The sequence below is a fragment of the Melanotaenia boesemani genome, chromosome 17 (genome assembly GCF_017639745.1).
Source record: "Melanotaenia boesemani isolate fMelBoe1 chromosome 17, fMelBoe1.pri, whole genome shotgun sequence".
In the NCBI taxonomy this organism is placed as follows: domain Eukaryota; kingdom Metazoa; phylum Chordata; class Actinopteri; order Atheriniformes; family Melanotaeniidae; genus Melanotaenia; species Melanotaenia boesemani.
This window is the reverse complement of record NC_055698.1, coordinates 31,423,451-31,444,974: the sequence shown is the minus strand read 5'-3', so window position 1 is coordinate 31,444,974 and position 21,524 is coordinate 31,423,451. Positions and strand designations below refer to the sequence as shown.

Here is a 21,524-nt window from a genome sequence, read left to right as displayed (position 1 = left end):
TATTATGCTTCCACTATTACATCACTTAACAAAATATTTATAAGAAATGTTCATGCAACAGGTAAAGTCTTTCAGCACCTCACAGATTTTAATAGACTTAAAGAAGTGGATCACTTGGCTGTTTTTATGCTGGAAATTTCCCAAAATAAATGACATGATCATGTTTCAGCGGAGGCCTGGAGGGTGTGAGATGTCGCTCTTGGGGTTTTTTTCCCGTTTAAGCGTGGGTAGATCTGGTCCTTGGGAAGATTAACCGCCGTCTGGACTCCAAGTAGTTTGAAAATGAGTTTATAAGCCTTCCCAGATTTTAGGAAGAGCTGCTTTTCTAAGATCAAGGCTGGTGTCTTTCCTCTGTGGCATTGTGTTAACACACACCTGACGGAAACAGATGATCAATGCATTGATTTGCAGATTTGAGCCTCTAAACTTCCCTGGAAGCAGTAAGGATGTTCTGACTTTTAGCTTCTGTTTGACGAAGTTAGGATGCATTTGCTATATTTTAGGATCTTCTAAGAACCTGATAAATTTTAAATTATATTCTGAAGTGCGGAACCTTAAAAATGAAAGAGGTTTAACTTTCTGCATGTCTTTACAGAAGACTTTTGCAACGCTGAAAGGGAAAAAGTTTAATTTATATGTTTAGTAGTGTGAGCTGATTTATGCTCAGACTAATGATCAATGATTATTTCTATTTTCTTATTTCAATAAATATAATAAATCGTGTGTTTTAGCCAACAAAAATGTGAGAAATAGTGAGTTTTCTGTGTATTTTTGGCCTCTTTGCTGGTCAGAGAGCATGTTGTTTTCATTTACAGCTGAAACGTGACAATTATTTTATTTTGCTGCATTATGATGTGATGGACTAGTGACCTGTCCAGGGTGTACCTGCTTCTCACCTGGTAAAAATTCTGGGATAGATTCCAGCTTACCCGCGAACCATGATGGACTAGATGGTACAGAGAATAAATGAATGAACATGACAATTATCTCCAGCTGGAGTCCCCAGTGAAAGTTAAATTAAACACAAGTCCAGTTTGATGGGTTTTTTTTTTAGATGATTATGGATGCTGAACATGATTAAGTATCATAGTGCACACTATGTCAAGTTTGATGGATGGCGTGTGGAGCAGCATGTGAACTCAGAAGGGAAGGCGGATCCGATCCCTGGCGTTTCAGGGCAGGTCCCTCTCAACTTCTTCCCTTTGTTTCTACACTTAGAGATTGAGTTGTAACTGTCATCTAGTCATTAAAATGGCCCCAAGCACCCCTGCTGAAGGGTTAAATGACTGCTTCAATTGATCCCAGGACAATAGCAGGAGAATCTTTGGGCCCTCTATGTGGGATGGGCTCTTTATAGATTGATGCTAGAAGATCCCATCAGATTTGGAGGCTTCATGGGTAAACACCTCCATAGCAGTGTTTGCAGGCTGCAGCCACACTGTCATATGAAATGTTTGCCGCACAAAAAATGAAGTTGCAATAAAGATATATATATATATATATAATAAAACATGTACTTTGCAGGGTTGATAAGGCCAACAAAATGTTGTAAAAATGGCCTGTTCTTCTATCAGAATCTTTTTTTTTTTTTACTTGCTTTTTTGCTCAGTTCTGCATTTACAAAAACATAGTCAAACATGGCAGATTTAACTGACAGTACATATGAGTAGCTTCAGAGGAAACATAGATAGGATTTGAACAAATAAAGTATTAATAATAATACAATTAAAATAATAAAAAAGAGAATATACATAAAATAAAATCAACAGACGTAGATTTTTAGGTTGAGGTAGTAATACAAAGAGACATGCAGGAGGAGTAACACTGGTTCAGTTTCCTGATCACTGGGAGATTTATGGCGTCCAATAAACTTTGAGCTGTGGATCCACCGACTAATTTTAAGTGAACAAAGTTGTGGGGACATTTCTGTATTCTGTTCTTGTGTATAAAAACTTAGCTACACATTAAATTACATTAATACGAAGTTCGTCGTTTTTGTTTTCTAAGATTTAGCCAAATGTTACGTCATTCTTTGAAAAGGAATTTAAAAGAGATGGAAATTTATTTTTTCCATCAGAATCAAATTCCCCCCATGAAGCTGGATTTACGGCCCTGTCTGATCCTTCCCTCCCTGGAGAAGCTCTGATGGGCTGGTCTCAGTCCCTCCCAGCAGATCCAGGTGAGAGGCGGAACCCAGCAGGTTTATAAAGAGCCGGAGCACCTTTCTGGATGCAGACAGCTCCTCTGTGTGGGAGGAGGTTGAAGAAGAGTTTCTTTCCATCACTCAGCAGGTGTGTGTTGCCATTTTAAATTCACATTTAATTACAAACGTATTATTACATAAATGGTCACTCTGTAAGATAACATCTTATTTAAAAACGCCACATGCAGCATAAACAAGTTTAAATTGTTTTTAAGTGTTTAAAAAGAAACTTTCCAACCTTCCCACCTTATCCCAGAGCTCGCGAGCAGCAGGTGAGGAGGCAGCAGTGGAATCGGGGATTTTCCGGGATGGAGTCCGTGATGAGGCCGGCGGCTCTGCTCGTTGCTCTCTGGTGCTGCTGCGGTGAGAAACAAGAAGAAACTGTTCTCATCAGCAGCTGCCTGTCTGATTTAAAATGGATTTTGTTGTTTAAATATGTTTTTTTTTTGTTTGTTTTAGGAGCACAGAAGATTAATTCTGTTTCCCCACACATAGGAAGCTCTAACGGAGCAACAAGACTCACCATCATCGGACAGGGTAGGAGAACCTGGAGGCAGGAAAATCTTTAATAAATGGGAATTTTAAAGTGCATTAACATGAAATATGTTAAAATAAATGAATCAACAACAAGACATAGCTACTATACACGAGTTATTAAAAAAAACATCAAATAAAATAAATAAAAAATTAGGCTTATTCACTGTACTGTGTTATAAAAACACACATTTAAAAAGTGGTGCTAACGTCAGGTGCTGCTCTGCACCGGTGCACGCTGGTTAGGTAAAAATCACCACTCACCGGCCACTTTATTAGGTTCACAATGTTTCCATCTTCTATTGTCCAGTGTTGGTGAGTGTGTGTGAATTGTAGCCTCAGTTTCCTGTTCTTAGCTGGCAGGAGACACCCGGTGTGTCTTCTGCTGCTGTAGTCCATCTGCTTCAAGGCTGGACGTGTTGTGTGTTCAGAGATGATGTTCTGCAGATCTTGGTAGGAACCAGTGCTGATAGGACTTCCTGCTGTCTTTCCATCATCTCCAACCAGTCTGCCCATTCTCCTCTGACCTAATAGCGTGGATGATGAGTTGTGTGTAAATGTTGTGTGTAAAATGGAATTTATATTTTTATTTATTCACTTATTTAAGATGATGGACTCATTAGGAATATGATGTCCGGCTCCTCTGTGTCTGGACCCTGTCCTTAGAGTGTTATGGTGGCAAGGCTTGCGGTGGTGGCGCCACTCAGAGACAGAGGCCTGATAAGTCGTAGTTCATCCAGACTCCTGTCTTCTGTCATGTTCATAGTGTGTCATATAAAAAGCAGCATGCCATTTGGCCGCCGTAGAACTGCTGCGTGCTTTCTTCTGGCTGTCGTCATGCTGATCAGAATTAAAGACTTGTCTTTGAAACTTTTACCTCACTTTTCATTGTGTCTTTGTTAAGAAAACACATGAAAACTGAAGGTAACTTCCTCCATGCTGAGTTTGAATTCTGGAGACCAGACATGCCCGAAAAGCATAAAATGCACTGGTTTGAGGTTCTGACAAGGTAGCATGTTTTGTCAGAGCGCTGTTTTTTGTTGTTGTTGTTTTTTTTTTGTTTGTTTTTTCAAATCACTCTGAGTTGAGCAGATTTTTTACTGTTTTTACCTCTTTTAACTGCTCTAAATACAGCATGTTGGTCTTTGTTTAACTGAAAGATATTCTGTACTAGTTTATTAGTTTCCACATCCACATAACTAAAGTACTATTTTATGTTGCTTTGCATAAATCTGAGCTGATGCTAACATGTAGATATGGAATAGAAGAGGTCCTAGAATAGAACCCTGTGGAACGCCACGTTCGAATTGTGCCATTACTAGAGAGAAAAGTAGTCTCTGACTTTGTTAGAGCATTTTGCATTGCTTATGTTCTGTTTTTATATGTAAATGAAATTTTCTTTAGGATGAGGCAGCAGACACAGAAATGTGAGTGTAGCTCCAGTGGTGCTGAAAGTCCTGATCCAGCATCAGATGTGGCTCATGTGTCTCTGATGGTTGACTCAAACATGGACAAATCTAAACCAGAGGAGGGTTTTACTTTAGTGATCATTGTGGCTTTTCTTTTGTTAGGTTTTGCTCAGGAGCAACAGTTTCAACTGAACCCCAAAGACGACATGTTTGGAAACCGCGTGACGTTGGTGTCGGACACCTTGTCGATCCCCTGCGATGTGGAGAGAGACTCGACGCATGGAAACCAAATTATGTGTTACACCAGGTACGCTAAAACTTCTGGCTTTTAAAACCTCATTAGTAAAATCAACATGTAAAACAATGATTTTGTCCACCACAGAGCGATGCCGTATGACCAGTATGTGGTCCATGTCAGCATAGATGGTGTCCCCATTCCTGACAGCAACATATGCGGCGGGTCTTATAAACCCTACTACTGTAGCTTCTATGTAAGTTCCACAAGTCATCCAGCTCATCAGTCAAGTTTTGGATTTTCTGATTTCTTCTTGTTGAAAGTTTCCTGTGATTCTCCTCAGTCCGTGTGGTATCGCACACCTACCATCTTCTCCCTGAGTCCGGTCAGTGGCCCTCCAGGTACAGCTGGCACAGCGTGCAGGGATGTGACTGAGTTCTGTTTAAATTTTCACGTTTAACCCGCCTTTTAAAACCTCTGCAGGCACACTGGTGACGCTGCGAGGACGGATTTACTCTGACGTGTACGGAAGCAACACGGATGTGAGCTCAAACGGCCTCAACGTCCGTTTTCTGAGGTATGACGGTGAAATAAAATTATTGTGATCAAACTTCAGATTTACGCTCCTGATGGAAATTTGCCTCAGCAAAGAAACAAAGTCATGAAAACTTCGTTAACGTACTAAAAAAAACCTTAGTAGTACCAGTCCTGTCTTGATTATAAAACTGTAGCCTGGGTTGTTAATTAAGCTGCACTGAATCGTTTTAAATTGGACTGATTTAAATTAAATTTATGTTAACTGAACATGCTTAACTTAACAGTTCCAGTAGATTACTGTGTTTATTCACAACCCATTTAATTAAAGTTCTCAATGTTTGGGTGACAGAAAAGTAAAGCAGTAAAGCCTGTATTTCTGAAATTTCACATTTATATAAACACAAAATAAATGCAGTGAAATATAAGGAAAAGAATAACAAAAAGAAAAAGACTGGATTAAAATAAAATACAAATAAATAAATTAATAACAATTGATAGATAAAAATGAGTAATAAATTGTATCAAATAAATGCATAAATAATAGTAAATAAATATAAAATAGATGAGATAAAAATAAATAAAATTAAAGAAAGGTCAGGGTTTAAACTCATTGTAGGAAAATGTTTGATTTTACAGATCCAGATATGAGGAAATATTTCTGTCTACGGCAAAAATAAGTCAACATCTGGTTTTTTAGAACAATGGGAACGTGTATAAAAGGCATTTATTAAACCAGTTAGTTAATATTTATCAGCTTTGGTACCAGTCGTCATTGATGGGGAACAAAGCATCAAGTTTTACTGAGAGTTCTGCACTCTGGGCCGCAGGCGTGTGCACAGCTCACCTTTTCTTTACATAAACACACATTTGATAAATGTAAGGTCCTACATGGAGCTTTGAAACTGACAAAAGTGACCCAAAAACATAAAGAGATAAGGTGTAATCATTTTCCTGTCTGTGATGCAGCCAGCAGCTCACTCATTGTGTGGCTAATGCTAGCAAACTGTAACCTGTCCCATAAAAGATGCTTTTCAGAAACTGTAGGCTCTGATGTTTAGTACCACACTGTTACTGAGCTGAAAGAGCTAAACTTTTCTGTCAGGATTTTACTACAAAATTATTCTGGCCAAAATATTTACACTGGCAATATTCTTTTATTAATAATGACATTAACTGAATTAAACACATGAAATAGGATTTTTGCTGTTGTTGTAAAAATTGTACAAAAACCCAGATAAAATTTCTATTTGGTCAAAATCAAATTCTGATATTTCAACTTAGATTTTGACTTTATTTCAACTTTCCACCACTTTTCAGATCTTACATGGGAGGAATGCCCTGTGACCTGCTGAAACCGGAGTCAGATACTTTGTGAGTAACTGAATCACATTTTATCGTCTGTTTAAGACAAACACGACAGAACTTCACCCAAAGTAATTCTCTTTCTGGAATCACAACTAAATGTACCAAATTAAACAGAATTTAACATAAACAGAGGAATGTTACATAAGGCTTGTGCAAAGAATTATATTTTATAACTATATAAATATAGATAATAATTATATAGTTATCTCTTTTTTCTTAAATGTTAAAGGTATAACCTGCAGCTGGAGTCTGAAACTTCTCAGTGGGGATACATGAGCTGCAAGATGACGGGGACGTATGTCGGTATGAATGAATTCCAGCTGTTCTTATAGAAAACAAACAACTGTCCTTTAGTAAGCAAGTTTTACTCCAACAGGCCATCACAACCTGAGCTACATTCTGGACGCTGATTTTGGAAGGTAAGATGTTAGAACAACTTCTCATCAGCTGCCGTTTTGCCAACACCGTGATCAATGATGTGGTTTTCTTCAGGAGTTTACCAGATAAGAATCTGTTCTGGGTTTCATCGCTGGGAAAGCTCTCCATGTTCCAGACGTTTGCAGGTGCAGGAGACAGACATGTGGCACTTTTCCAGCACGCATTCTCTGCTGCGTCTGTTCTTCTCACGGTAAAATGTCTGTTGTGTCTCCTGCTCAGAGGTGACGGGAGTCTCTCCATCAAACGGCAGCATCATGGGCGGAACTCTGCTGACCGTCCACGGCCGCTTCTTCGACCAAACCGACCAACCGGCGCGTGTTCTGGTTGGAGGTAACTATTCATTACTCACAGCACAGTACATTGTGTTCAAAATGACCTAAATCGAGTTGGATGCATCTCCACAAAACAAGGCTACGCATTGTTGGAGCCTTAACATGCAATGGTGATAATCCTGTTAAGCCCAACACAACGCCTGCATACTTTAAACAAAGGAAAAGTGTAGACTTGTCACACAAGACAGAAAATAATCCTCCAGAGGCTTTAGAGACGTACAGACCATGACAACAATGATCCAGCATGTTGTTTCAAAAGATTTCAGGACTCATTTAACATGCTGTTGACTTTTGGTTACATGTATTTGATAATGAAGGAATTTTCACGTTGAAGCTGCTCTTCTATGCAGCATATAAAAGTATTGTTTCAGGAAGTTTAACACTGACTTTCCTCTCTGTGATCTTATGTATTTATGGGGTTTAAAAGCAGAAGAAAACACCAGTTCTTCTACTTCGTGTCCAGCTCAGCGCGCATTTTCAAATGATGCTGCACAAAGAATAAGAAGCTCAAATAACCCAAAAAGGTCAAGGTGTTAGAACAAAAATCCTTCATTAAATTCAAACAAAAACAAGATTTTCTTTTAGGTTCTGACAAGTTAGACATCATGTAAACTAAATCATAGCAAGGAGATTGGAAAAGGCAGATGTTGCTGCTCACAATGAATATCTTTCCAACACCCTTTAAATCAGGCAGCAAATGCTTGAATTTACTGGCTGTACCGATGTTCATTAGCCTGCACTGCCCCAACTAAATAAACAAATAAAATAAAATGAATAAAACATAAATGAAGAATCATCTGTTCCCCCAAAGTCCGAGAAGGAAAAGTTGTTACTTGTTTTAAAGTTTTTCCCAAACATTTTACCAAGAAAGTTACTGAAAACTTTCCAGTTAATTCTCAGGCTCAAAACGGAGATTAAAAACATATTTAATAAGAATATTTGTTATTGGAAGCCAAAAGGTTGAAACCAGATGCTAAAAGAAAACTTGAAAGGCTTAAATATGAAGTAGGAACGATTGCCAGGAGCTCTGCATCGCGTCCCTAAGAAGTTTCACTTTTATTTGCATTATTATTTCCACCATCTGCATCTTGCTGGGAAGTTTTTTAACATCCAACCTAAGAAGCTTAAAGAGAAATAAAAGTCGGTTGTGAGTTTGAGATCTCGGGTTCTGCGAAGCCTCAACAAATGTAACACTTGATTTTCTTATGTTGTGACGGTCTGAATATGTGCTCTTTTGTGTTTTTTGTATCTCCACATTGGGCCCTTTAGGCCCAGTGTAGAGATGCCTTTTCCCCCCTCATCCCATTCTCTTCCTCATGCTATCTTTTTCCATCTGTGGAAACTGCCCGATGCTGCCTCAGTCTGCCCGATCCTGTTTGTTTACATGTTGTTGTTGTCCACTCTTGGACGGGTTTGACTGGAAAAAAATGTCGTTGCACCTGTGCAATGACAATAAAGTTTCATTCATTCATTCATCGTTTGGTTCTGAGGAATCTGCACTTTTAACTCTCCTGAGAGAGAATCACAGACAAATGTTTTCTACTTCCAACTTTAGTGCCCTTTTTCCTACCTGCATCTTTTTATTCTGGTCATAAGAAACAGAAAGCAGAGCCTCGTTTAATTAATTTAAAGGTTTCACATGTCAAGAGATAATAAAATGATCATCAGATCCTCATCAGGAACCTCCTTTGGGACATTTTAACACACTGTTGTTCTTTACTTAACAAAAACTGGACCAAAATGTAGAAACGGTGCTAAAAGTCTTAATTTAATTTGCCATCTGACTTCTGATATCTGAGCTTAAATCTACGATATGATGTAAAGTTTGAGGACAACGCAAGTGCAGAACACAGCAGGCTGGAGTTTTATTAAACACAACAACTAGAAGAAAACCACAAGGTATGAAAGGGAGGCACAGAGCTAATTCCATGGACTGGAGCGGGTTGTTTCCACACAAAACACAAATACTCTGTAGGGAGAGCATGAGACATGAGGTGGACCAGAAAAAACAGTTTCACCCAGCAAACACGTCTGATATGCTACAACAGTTTCTACAGCTGCTGTACACGGTAGTTGGATTCTTCGATTCCTCCAGCTAACATCAAAAGATTTTAGATATTAAAACCAGAAAATACACGAGACACATTTTTAAACCTTTGCACAAGCAGCAGATCATATAATTTTACATCCAGTTAAAATAAAAAGAGGATGTTACCAGAACAAACATCAATGGTCTGAATGTTATTTATAATCTATTATTTTTATATTTATCTCTCAGGTCTGCCGTGTGAAGTCCAGAGCGTAGCCGATGACAGAATAACATGCATTACTGCTAAATACCAGATGAACAACAACATGACGATGTACCCGGGTGAGAACAAGCCGTCTCCTTCTCTTCTCTGTTGTCTGTTACTCGATGCAACCAGTTTTTTTTGTCTTAATCCTTCCTAACCCTCCATTTATGTCATTATCTGAGCAGCAAATGGAGGCAGAAGGAATTTGAAGTATCTGTACTGATCAGCAAAGAGTTTGTTTGTGTCACAGTTCATCTGCTGTCCCTGGGCTTTGATGAGATGTCTGCTGTAACAGATAATCTGTTACCTGTCTCAAAGCAAATGCTCCAAATCACCCAAACCAGTTCCTCCAGAGCTGACATCCACATCATGCTGCCAAACAAAAGGACCAAAAATAAACATTTAGTTACTTCCAGAGGCGTCAATCATTTCATCAGTTACCTAAAGGTTTGCAGAAGTCAAACAAGCAGTGTTAGCACTGATTTCTGCCGTTAGAACAAAGAAAATGGGAATAATTCCACATGTTCTTTATAAAACATGTCTTAGATTATTGCTGTTCCCATGTTTTAGCAGTTTTTATTTCAGTTCGCATTGATGTTCTTGGCTTTTTGATAATTTAATTAATTAATTTTTACTGCATATTTCTTATCAATTAGAATAAAATGATAAAATGATAACTGGTTGAAGTTTTAATCCATCAGGGCACCAACATGCAGCATCTGTTTACATACACGATGACATCCATGTTCCACGTTTAGCTTTGGATGCTTGTAAATGAGATCGAAGTTACAAAAAGCAACAGTCAGTCGGATTTATGGGGGGAAAAAATAACTGGTTTAATCTTTTAAAACTTGAGGTAAAAATGATCCTTTATCTTTGCAGAGATAATCTCCACATATTAAGATCTGATAGGTTGAGAACTTTTATGTATTTTTTTAGGCAAGTCCAATTTTTTTTCATTTGTGCAATGTGCCATCTTCATTTATTCTTCACCAGTAATACAAATTCTGCTGGTTACACATGGCTGGGCAGGCATGGCTCAGTGGTAGAGTGGTCGTCCTGTAGGGTTGCCGGTTGGATCCCGGCCCAGAGAGCTCATGTCGAGGTGTCCCTGAGCAAGACACTGAACCCCTAATTGCTCCTGATGGGTGTGGTTGAGCACCTTGCATGGCAGCTTCCGCCATCAGTGTGTGAATGTGTGTGTGAATGTGACGTACAAAGTGCTTTGGATAAAAGCGCTATATAAGTACAGACCATTTACCATTTAATAAATCACAGTGTTCCCTTTACTATGACTCCAAAAGTCTTCAAACAGACCTGGTGGCTGCAGAGAAAATACTCGTTTCATTATGGGGATGCAATTTGTAATGGGTTGCAAAAGATTTTCACGTGTTATTCCTTTTCTCAACCTTAACCACAAATGGTGCAGCTTCAGGCTGGAACATGTGTAGTTAGAGATGCAGCTAACAAACATGGTTAGGTCGCTATGATGCGAAAGCTGCAGCTTTTATAGCTGTGGTCCAATGTGGACATTACAAGACTGGATTATGAATTTAACTACATTCAATTTAATAAAGTGGATTGATTCAGATCAAACTTGTATCTAACTGGGGTGTTTTAAAAATCAACTTCAATTCAGCTTGTTTACTTTCACAGTTCAGGTTCCTGAGATGACTTTAGTTATAGATTAATGTAATATGAATAAACTAAATTAAGCTATAGTGTTTCTTCACAACCTCTCCAGTCATTTTATCCAAAATTCTCAGTTCACATTGCAAGAAAATGTTTGGCAGATTCTGCAGGTCTGGAAAATACAAGAACATTGTTATCTAAAGCCTAACTGAGCCACCGTATGGTGAGAGAAAATGTTGGGGGAGTGTTTAATAACAGCAATTTTGATCCATTTCCTGCAGTGTAAAGATTTACCTTACATGCTTTATATTCATTTTGATCTACACGCTACATTTTTATCTGTTAGCTGCTGATAAAATCTGGCTAATAGTAATTTGTCATTAATCATCTGGTTAGCAGTGGTACATTTACTGCCTTGTTTTTCTAAGTGTTCTATCACCTGATCATTTATTCCATTTTCAGCCTCACATTTAGATGTTTTGCTGCTCATCTTTGTAGGTGGGAGAGGCTTGAAGATGGAGGTGTGGAACAACAGCCGCCCTGGTCCCTTGACTGACATCTGGCGTTACAACAAAACAGCTGGCTACTGGAGCCAGTGGATCGACTCCCTGCCACAGGTATTTGCTGATGAGTTTAATTTCTTCAGCACACGATCCACGGGCTTCTTTGTGCCTCCGGCCAGCGGCAACTTCACCATGTACCTGCACTGCGACGACAGATGTGAACTCTACCTCAGCAACTCGTCCCGACCGGAAGATAAGGTGAGCTTATTCCTGAATTTAATGCATTCATTTCAAGAGAAGTTTTTCCTTCCTGCTTTTTTTATTTTCTTTTTTCCTTCACTTCAGGTTAAAGTTGCGTTCCAGCCATATTACGTGTATGAGTACTCACGTCTGGAGTCACAGAAAACTAAAGTGTTGGCTCTGGAGAAAGGAAAACCGTAAGCCTGGCTGCAATCATCACAGCAAACTGCAGTCAGTAAAAGGTTCTGTAAATAAGACGTTTATCTGTTGTCTGTAGCTACTACATGGAGCTCCTGCACTATGAAAACAGCGGGAAAGCTGATTTCAAGATCATCTTGTTCCAAGAGGAGAGTCCCTTCACAGAAGACCAGACAGACGATGCTGTCAACGAAGTTCAAAACATTGTGGCTGAATATGAAGCGTTTGATGAAGAACAGGTACGCTGCGCAGTGGCTGAGCTGCAGATTCAGGGTTTATATCAGGACTATCTGGAACTGTTAGGAAACACAACCTTCCACCTTGCCTAGCCGGCTCTAGAAGCTCGCTTGTCTTCGTTTTGTTTGGGAAAATCTTTGGGAATGTTCCTGGATGCATTAACATATTTCACAGCTGGTGTGGAAAATTTGCAAACTTTTCTGTACTTTTAATGAAAATACAGTCAAATGAAATGATCTGATAAAATCCTGATTTTTATAACTGCAGCATCATCAGAGAAATTCAAAATTAAGGTAATTTAAGTTACATGTGCTGTGTTGGACAAAATGCCACTCTTCCTGTGCACGTACACTGAGATGAGGACGGTGGTTTTTCAGTGTGGTCCAGGACAGATTGTTTCGTTTAGACTTCCTGACCTGATCTCAGTGAGTCCTCATGCATCCTAAACGTGTCCGTGTGGACAGTAAAGAACATAAAAAGTCTGAGTCTGTCAGCACATTTTCTTTGAATAATTAAGTTTATTTTTATTAAAATATTTTAATTGAATTGCTCTTTGATTTAAATAACAAACAGCATCCGAAACATAAATGTGGACTCTTTTAATAGAAACTCCAGAAAAAGCATCTGTTCTACTTTGAAATAAAATTCAAATCTGATAAAATTCGAGATGACCCAGCTTTCCACCAGCACCTAAATGCATCATGTGGAACAATGAAGAGTTATGAGGGTGTGAAAGAGTCTCAGAACTTTCTATGCACATGTACGCTGAGCCTTGGACTGAATGATATGTATGCACAGGAAGAATTTTCTGGGTAAAATACTTGTTTATCATTTTGTGTGGATTCACACACACATTTGTAAGAACACAAAGTTCCTCACTAACTGTTTGACTCATTGGTAAATCACATATTACACATTTATAGCCGTTGTGAGAGGAATTGAATATTTTGAAGTTACCTGAGCTGCTGTTAGGTTTATCTTTTGGCCACTTTTGATATAAAACTCACTTTCAGCTCATTCATTTGCCTTTTCTTGCTTTTTGTTATTATTATTTTCCTCACCTTCACCAGGTGGTTACCTTTAACACATGGCCCTTCAATGCCACAGCAGTCAAAGAGGTGCAGGAGGTGAGCGTCAGCAGCAGCTGTGCCAGCCATCTTTGTGGAAGCACCTTCTTCAGCCTGAGCTACGGACACGCCAAAACTGGTAGCGTGGATGGGAACGAACGGCAGACTCTCAGGTTTGGTTTGCTGTTTGTTAATGAGCTTCTTCTTCATGTGCTGTAGCACTGATGCCCGTCAGCGCCTCAGCAGCGGTGGTGGAAGCAGCTCTGAACAATCTGTGGTCCATCAAACCCGACACAGTCCAGGTCACCAAACAGGAAGACGATCAAGGGTCTCACTACAAGGTCACGTTCAACTCTGACAGAGGTACGGTGGAAAATGATGATGTAAAAGTGCACCTCATCTTTATCACAGTACACATTCTTGACCTCATATATGTGTTGAAACTTTTAAAGTCCCAACGATGGTCCGGTTTCACGGGGTGTGACGTCAGGCCTGTTATGTAAATATAGATGTGTGGTATCCACTAACAGTACAGAATCTCAGCTAAAAGCTCATTAAAGCCGTTTCTATGACCAGGAAACACAGTTAAGACAAACCATGCATTAATGGAGAAGGTGAAAATGGATTCAGCTGTCCACCACACGCCATGCTCATGGACAAACGGCATCTCTCCTGAAAGCACAAATCTCACAGATTCCAAAACTCTAAGTTTCATCATCTCCAACCAAGATCCACCAAACCGGAAATAAAAGAAGCCAAAATTATGCTTCATGTTTGAAAAACATCCTAAATTCTCATAACTTTGGGTTTTGCCTCCAAAACTTCTGTCCACCAGGATAAAACTGTATTTACTGAAAAACTCCAAAAAACTCTCAAAGAGTCCCAACAGAACAGTTTCCCATCCAAAATCACTGGGTCCGCTCCTTTTTAGTCAGCCACACAGTGACCCCGGGAGGAGTTTACCACTTAAATGGAGTGGGAGGACAGGTGCCCGTCATTCTGTGTCACAGATATTTCCCTCCTTACCGTGATGATTGGTGAGATGGATGTAACCATGGTGACATCAGGATAATTTCACTGGACCTCATGATTAAAATGGGGGTCAATCATGCAAGCTGGCTGATCGCAGTCAGAGTTACGAGCTGATTTACCCTTCGTAATTCAGGCTTATAGAAAATATTTACTGTATTTCCATGTTTATGCACGTATGAACATCAAGCAAGGATCCACATGTTTGCAGTGATTTTGTCCACTTTTGGGTAAAATTGCATCCCAAACAATCCCCTACAGAAGAAGAGCTGGAGATGATTTTAAAGGACAGAGCTGTGTGTCCCTGATTCCTCATCAGATGACCAGGAACCTCACTGAAAACCACCAAGCCACCTCTTTACTAAACCTCTGTAACTTTGCTCTGTTTCACTTCAGCACCACAAATCTTTGCACAGATAATGTCCACATGTTGGTTCATGGTTGGTCTGGAGTTTTTATCTACTGTTTTCATACAAGATGCTTTACACAGTTTTTAGGTGCAGAGAAATAATCAATTATTTTTGGTCATTTCTGAGCACAACCACAAGACAAAATGCAGCAGATCAGTTCATGTTAGATGTTTTTTGCTTGCAGGTGACTTCAGACCTCTTCAATACGAGGTTTTTGGCTCAGACACCAACATCACTGTTGCCGAGGTAACCAAGGGGCAAAGCAACATGAAGACCTTCACTCTTTTCTGGGAGGGAGTTCCTACAAAACCCATCGCCTTCAACGCCACTGAGTCTGAGGTCCGTGCTTCAATATCACAGCAATAAAAACCTTCTTCATGAACCTTGTTTTTTATGTCAAACGTGAGCACCTCCACAGAGAGGGACTCTAACTCGCTGATGTGCTGGAACAGGTGCGGTCGGCTCTGGAGGACCTGATAACAGCCAAATGTCCCGCTGAGATTCTGACCTCGGAGGGCGCAAACGTGAAATACTTCAAAGACTTTGAAAACGGCAACTCTCAGGTCAGTGCCGACAAACAAACTACCAAATGAGAACTGTTGAAAAAGCTGGACGCAGAGTTCAAACCTTTACGCCAGAGTCCTGCGACGGGTCAGACATATGTGGGGGGCTGGCGGGTTGCTGGTGAGAAGAGGATTTTATTTTAGTGGACATGACAGGTGTAGTTCTTATCACCTTATCACCTTTATTCCTCACCAGCATGGTGAGCAATGTTCTCGCCATCCCAACGTCCAGTGCAGCCTGTGAGAGATTTTTCGGCTGCTGGTTATGTGATTCAGGAACAGAGAACACAGATGAGACCAGGGCTGGTCTTTATGAAACAATCTCCCAATCAAATGAATAAAGCCCTCAAAATAAAAGATAGGGAGGTGGGCTAGCGGTCCAGAGCACTATTATGCAGGTTAAAGAAAATGTTTAGAGCAAGTTGTGCTTAAAATAAAGCTTTAAATATGTTTTCTGTGTTGTCTTTTACCTTTTTTATTGTAAATAAAAACAATGTCAAAACAGCAGCATGACTTTAAATACATGAATGAATAAAGAAAAGCAATGGAGTGAAGGGGGGTAGATTTACAATGAATGTGTTAACGTGTGGGTCCCGGGTCGGGTCGGTTCCAGGTCTATCTGGGAGACATCCGCGGGTAGTGGGTTGGGTTTGGTAATCATCCTAACAGGTCCGGGTGGGGGCAGGTTGGTAAAATTTGACCCTTGCAGGACTTTACATGCAGACAAAGTAGTTTTCAGAAACTTTGGATTCTCAGTGTCTGCTGATGTCTTGTCCTCATCAGATCAGCCAAGCTGCAGGAACTCCTGTGAACAACTCTGGTTTCTGTGGGCTGTGGTCGCTGAAGAACGCTGAGATTCTTTTCATGAACAGCTACACCAAAGAGTCCGGAGAGACATACGGCCCAGTGTCCCTGGACCAGCACCCCATGGTAAAACTCAGCTGCAGATTCACTACATCTGATAAACATGACCAGGCTTAGTCTGTCGGTGGGCAGCAACTTCTGTAAGACCATTGCTGATGTCTTTCCTCCTTGGCTCGTTTGTAGAGGTGATCAGGCTAATGATGATCAGTTAATCAGTGCATTGATCAGCAGCTCCTTGCTGCAACTGAGGACTACTAAGGGTGGACTTAGTTTTTCATGCACTGCATCTACAGTTTGGTTTATTTTTGCAGCTGAATAAAGACACATGCCTGAAACAAACTCTCCTCATTCATCAGAAGCATTTTCTGTTCGTTTCCTCTCAGCTTTGTTTTGCATACAAGGGAAGGTTGAAGGATGAAGTCGGGGTGATGTTCACATACCGCGACATCAAAGGTCAAACCAAGACAGAGACGGCAAATATCAACGCTTTGTTCAACAAGGACTCCAAGTCAGTAAAATACAAGTAATGAGACGCTGCTTACATGTTGCTGCAGATAGAAAGAGTCATTATTTCTTCACAGCTGGAGCTACAAATGCATGGACCTGCAGAGCTCTCTGCAGACAGAATACATCGGGAGCAGCTACAGCGTGCTGCAGCTTTACCTTTACAAGGACCAGTCCGGGGAAGATTTCTATGTGGATGCTGTTTACATCGGAAAGAGAGCAACCACAGCAGATGAGAACGGTAGTTTTATCTAGTTTGGACTTGTTCCTCCATCAGACTGAACTCTGGTATTTAAATGGTAAATGGTAAATGGTCTGTACTTACATGGCACTTTTATCCAGTGTGCTTTACATATACGTCACATTTACAGAAAAGTAGATTTTAAAATAGTAAAGAAGATTCCTTCACTAATGTGTCTTGTTGTTTTCTAGCTGTCCCCCTCAAGAGGAGGCCTCCTCCTTTTGAGAGCTCTGGAAAGTCCTTCAAAGCTTTTTCTGTCACAAAAGACCAATCGGCTTCTCCTCAGATCCGATACCAGATCAAAGCCACGCCGCTGGAATGTGCGTTTGGGTTCCCACTGCTGGACGTTGGCTTCTTTCAGGTAACGCGCTCGTTTCATGTGACAGATGAGAGAATTTATCCTCCCCTGATGCAGTCCAGCCGTCTGCTGGAAGACTGGTTCAGACGTCGGTCCGTTTTAGCTCCTTTTGTTTTTAAGAGCCGGACCGGAGACGAGTTGCATCCAGAACCAGTTCAGGAAACTGGTACTGCTGCTTTATCTGGATTTATTTGGTTATAAGAAGTGGAAGTAAAAAGAGCTGAGAAGTAAAAGTCACGCGAAGAAGAAGTAAGTTTAAGTCAACAGATAAATAAATATAAACTTATAAAATAAGACAAAAAATAAATATGCTTAAAATTCTAGTTCCTCTTACAAAATAAAGACATCCCCCAAGAACATTTTTACACACAAAAGAATTAAATGTTATTAATTGAATTATATAAATTCATCAATATTGATCTATGATTTTAAATATACTTCATTCATTTATTTAAATCATTTGAATTTTTATTAACTTTTTTTTATTTATTGCTGTGTTGCTACATAAACAACAAACTGAGTCAGAGTACCTGAAAACCAAACATTCAATTCAGTTCAACTTTATTTCTACAGCTCCAGTTCACAACAAAGTCATCTCAAGGCATTTTTACAGACACTCCAGTTCAGTCCAGGTCATCGTTATCTAATTATAATCTAGTTAAAACAAGTCCTCGTTGGAGATCAGGAGACAGTGGAAAGAAAACCTCCATCAGAACCAGGAAGAACAACCATCTTCCTGGACCAGTTGGGGGTGGAGAGGACAGGACAGAGGGTCACCCAGCAGCAGAACTCTAATCCAGGGAGAGAAACACACATGAATGACAACATCAGATGTTTCTACATGGAGAGTAAAGAGAATATATCAAGTTAAAGAATTTGCCTCAATTATTCTTTAACAATAATATTTTTTACAGTCAGGAAACTTATAAACGTTCTTTTACTTTCAAACTTCAGAATGTTTCAGAAAATTAGGGAATTTTTATACAAAGTTTGTTTAACCCAGCATCACATCACCTGTTTTTACAGCTTCTGCACCTTCAAAAATATACAAACATTAACAATAAGTACAAACAAAACTTCTGAAAATACAAGTAAACCAGAACACAACCATCCTGTGAGAAAGTCCAGACTCTACGTTTGATTTACAGTCAGATCGTCATCTTTTTGTCCTCTCTGTGTTCAAAGATGTCCAACAGCAGTGAGGACGAGGCAAGGTTCAGCCAAGGAGGCGCCGTCATCGCCATCGCTCGCCCTCACAGAGCCACGCCTCCTCTCAACGGCACCTTCGATGTGGAGATTTACGGAGGCCGAGCTGAAGGTAGAGCACACATTACAATATTCATGTCGTAATTACTGTTTGATGCTCTCGGATAGAAAAGGACCAGCAGATTTAATCCCCGCGAGTTAAAGACGGTGTACAGTACCGAAGCGGTCTGGACAGTTTCCAGACTGTCTTCATTCCAAAATAATTCCTCCATGTCATGTCTTATTGTTCTCCAAACAAAAATAAAGAGGCAGAACAGGAACGGTGAGTCATCACTGTCGTCTCACTTCAGAAACTCTTACTTTTACATCCGAGCCAAGAACAAGAAAACAGTTTAACAACCAAACAGAAATGAATAAAGCAGATTACCTCCTGATTATCAGCTCTTCTGTTCCAGCTTAAAGTGTACTAAGTAGTTCCCACGTGTCCGTCTGCATGTCTCAGGTCTGTCTGTGGACATCAGCCAGGAGGACCTGAAGTATGCTCTGGAGGGAATCTCTGGGATGGGCCAGGTGATGGTGGTGAAGCAGGGAAGCTGCAGACGTCCTGAATGGGTGGTGACGTGGCTCACGAAGCCTGGTGACCAGCCTCTGATGAAGGTCCACGTCTCACTTTAGATTTATTTTCCTCTTTATGCACCAAAGTTGCTGAATTTCCAGTCAGAGGAACAAAAAAAATTGTGTGTTTCAGGATTAAATAACTTCTTTTTTGGTCACGTTTCTCTTCCAGACTTTGTTGTAATCTTTTAAAGGGGTCTTGATCAATAGGTCTCCAGCTTTCTAAAGGTCTTTCAAAGTTTTTCTTTGGACATTTTCCTTCATGTTTAGTCCAGTTCTTGCACCAGATCATTTTTAAGAGAACTTAACTCTGGCCTATGAACCATTCAAGCAGAAAAGGCTCCTAACTCGAAGATTGAGCCAGTTTGTCACAAAGCTGCATCATTTATTCCTATTTCTTTAGTTTCATGTGTGAAAACCAGCAAAGATCAAACAGTCTGACAGAAAACAGGATTTCAGCAGCAACAAGGTGATTCCCAAACAGCTGGTAGCTGGAAACTCGGCTTATCTCAGCATGGAGACAGAAACTGGAGACGAGGAGGACAGAAGGAGAAGAGACAGGACTAAAAACCATCTACAGCAGAGGACCAGGATCTGAAAGTGATGCCCTGAAGAAACAGGAACAAATCCAGCAAAGACCTGAACCAGGACCTGAGAATGCATCTGGATCTCATCAGAAATGGTCTCCATGGAAACGTGATTGTCAAGAAGCCGTACTTAAGGAAGGGAAACAGGGAGAAAAGGCTGAGGTAGGTCACATGATCCAAAAACTGGACTGAAGATCAGTGGAAGCAGGTCTGATGGAGGGATGAATCCTCCCAGAACCCGGACCTCAACAGGTCTGATGGAGGGATGGATCCTATCCAGAATCCGGACCTCAACGGGTCTGATGGAGGGATGAATCTTACCCAGAACCCGGACCTCAACAGGTCTGATGGAGGGATGGATCCTATCCAGAACCCGGACCTCAACAGGTCTGATGGAAGGATGGATCTTACCCAGAACCCGGACCTCAGAAGGTCTGATGGAAGGATGGATCCTCCCCAGAATCCGGATCTCAACAGGTCTGATGGAAGGATGGATCCTATCCAGAATCCGGACCTCAACAGGTCTGATGGAGGGATGGATCCTATCCAGAACCCGGACCTCAACAGGTCTGATGGAGGGACGGATCCTCCCTAGAACCTGGACCTCATCATTGTTGACGCAGTGTGGGATCATCTGCACAGAGAACAAAACAAAAGGAAGAACTTTGGAAAGTTCTTTAAGGATCCTGAAGAACTGTTCGTTTAGAATATTAAAAAAAAAAAGTTTCTCTAAGAGGGTAAAAATATTCACTTCAGGTTCATTATAACTGGGCCAACTGGTCCAGATACTGGATTCATATTTATGTTTGAACATGTTTGAGTGAACCACTGCAGCTGTTTCCTGTTTTTCTGGAAATATTTAAAGAAATGTTTGCAGGATGAGAAGCCTGCAGTTCGATTATTACTGAAACTGATGTCCTTCATTCTGAGTAATAACCAGTGAGGTTTGTGTTCTGACGGGATTCTGATCTTTACAGGTCGACGACTCGTTGGTTGTCGGCAAAGACGTGAAGGTTTCAGCCCTTGAGAAAGTAAAGGGAGGACTGTTGATCCGAGGCCTGATGGGAGATTTCTTCCGTGTGTGGGAAAACAAACCTCAGGTGAAGTTTTGGGCTAATTATGGTCTCAGGTTGCAGCTTCTTCAGTCTCTGATCATCTCATGTGTTTGTATGACATAAATCCTGCAGCGGATGTTCTGTTTTAGTCTCTGCATACCTCTGTGGTACTTATATACTTTGTGCCTTCAGGGAGAATTTGACTGACAGCTGAGCAGAGAAGCATCTTTGTGTTATAAAACATTGAAGATGGAGAGGTTTGTGATTCCGTTTGCAGGTGGAGGTGTCCATCAACGGGATTCCCTCCAAATGCTCAGGCGACTGCAGCTTTGAGTGGTCCGAGGAGAAAACTCCAGTTGTGACTGGAATCAGCCCATCTCAAGGTCTGCCTCCAAAACTCCAGCACTTTATGTTTAAAAACTATTTTAAATGCAGATGAACATGTCTGCAGAGTAATAACATCTCCTGCTTCATGCTGTTTGCACACCTGGAAAGGCTCCATCTAAGACTACATGTCCTCATTGTTTCAGGATCTCATGGCCTGGGGACCCTTCTAACCATCACCGGGACCGGATTCAGTAATGAAAACGCTTCCATCATGGTGGGAGAAGCCAGTTGTCAGGTTCAAGAGACCACAGGTGAGTAAACTTTTTATTTTTGTTTTAGCTGTTTTTAATGGATGTTGTAACTAGAAAGAATTTACTTGGTTGTGATAGCGCTGCAGATGGCAGAAAATTCAGAAACATGATAACAGAAATAACAGATATGGATGGAGGAAAACAGGAAGTACTTGATACTGAAGGAGAATAATTACAAATTTGGAGCAGGTGTGGCAGGACCGGAATATTCCGTAAACATCTGCAGCTCA

General features: G+C 40.5%; 1 protein-coding gene across 1 annotated transcript in view; it reads left to right on the top strand.

Moving 5' to 3' along the window:
• Positions 1-2,259: 2,259 nt before the first annotated feature.
• Positions 2,260-21,524, top strand: part of pkhd1l1.1 (PKHD1 like 1, tandem duplicate 1) — a 57,221-nt gene continuing 37,956 nt past the window's right edge. The window contains exons 1-29 of the mRNA XM_042012417.1: positions 2,260-2,291; positions 2,460-2,566; positions 2,663-2,740; positions 4,309-4,453; positions 4,529-4,637; positions 4,725-4,782; positions 4,865-4,958; positions 6,236-6,289; positions 6,513-6,586; positions 6,660-6,702; positions 6,776-6,846; positions 6,941-7,051; positions 9,332-9,424; positions 11,478-11,740; positions 11,828-11,919; positions 12,000-12,159; positions 13,228-13,363; positions 13,444-13,587; positions 14,848-15,002; positions 15,116-15,226; positions 16,010-16,156; positions 16,474-16,598; positions 16,672-16,835; positions 17,027-17,196; positions 18,379-18,511; positions 18,902-19,056; positions 20,579-20,701; positions 20,934-21,039; positions 21,187-21,294. Of these exons, the coding sequence (XP_041868351.1) occupies positions 2,512-2,566; positions 2,663-2,740; positions 4,309-4,453; positions 4,529-4,637; positions 4,725-4,782; positions 4,865-4,958; positions 6,236-6,289; positions 6,513-6,586; positions 6,660-6,702; positions 6,776-6,846; positions 6,941-7,051; positions 9,332-9,424; positions 11,478-11,740; positions 11,828-11,919; positions 12,000-12,159; positions 13,228-13,363; positions 13,444-13,587; positions 14,848-15,002; positions 15,116-15,226; positions 16,010-16,156; positions 16,474-16,598; positions 16,672-16,835; positions 17,027-17,196; positions 18,379-18,511; positions 18,902-19,056; positions 20,579-20,701; positions 20,934-21,039; positions 21,187-21,294 (3,277 nt within the window). The 5' untranslated portion in view covers positions 2,260-2,291; positions 2,460-2,511. The remainder of the gene's footprint in view (positions 2,292-2,459; positions 2,567-2,662; positions 2,741-4,308; positions 4,454-4,528; positions 4,638-4,724; positions 4,783-4,864; positions 4,959-6,235; positions 6,290-6,512; positions 6,587-6,659; positions 6,703-6,775; positions 6,847-6,940; positions 7,052-9,331; positions 9,425-11,477; positions 11,741-11,827; positions 11,920-11,999; positions 12,160-13,227; positions 13,364-13,443; positions 13,588-14,847; positions 15,003-15,115; positions 15,227-16,009; positions 16,157-16,473; positions 16,599-16,671; positions 16,836-17,026; positions 17,197-18,378; positions 18,512-18,901; positions 19,057-20,578; positions 20,702-20,933; positions 21,040-21,186; positions 21,295-21,524) is intronic.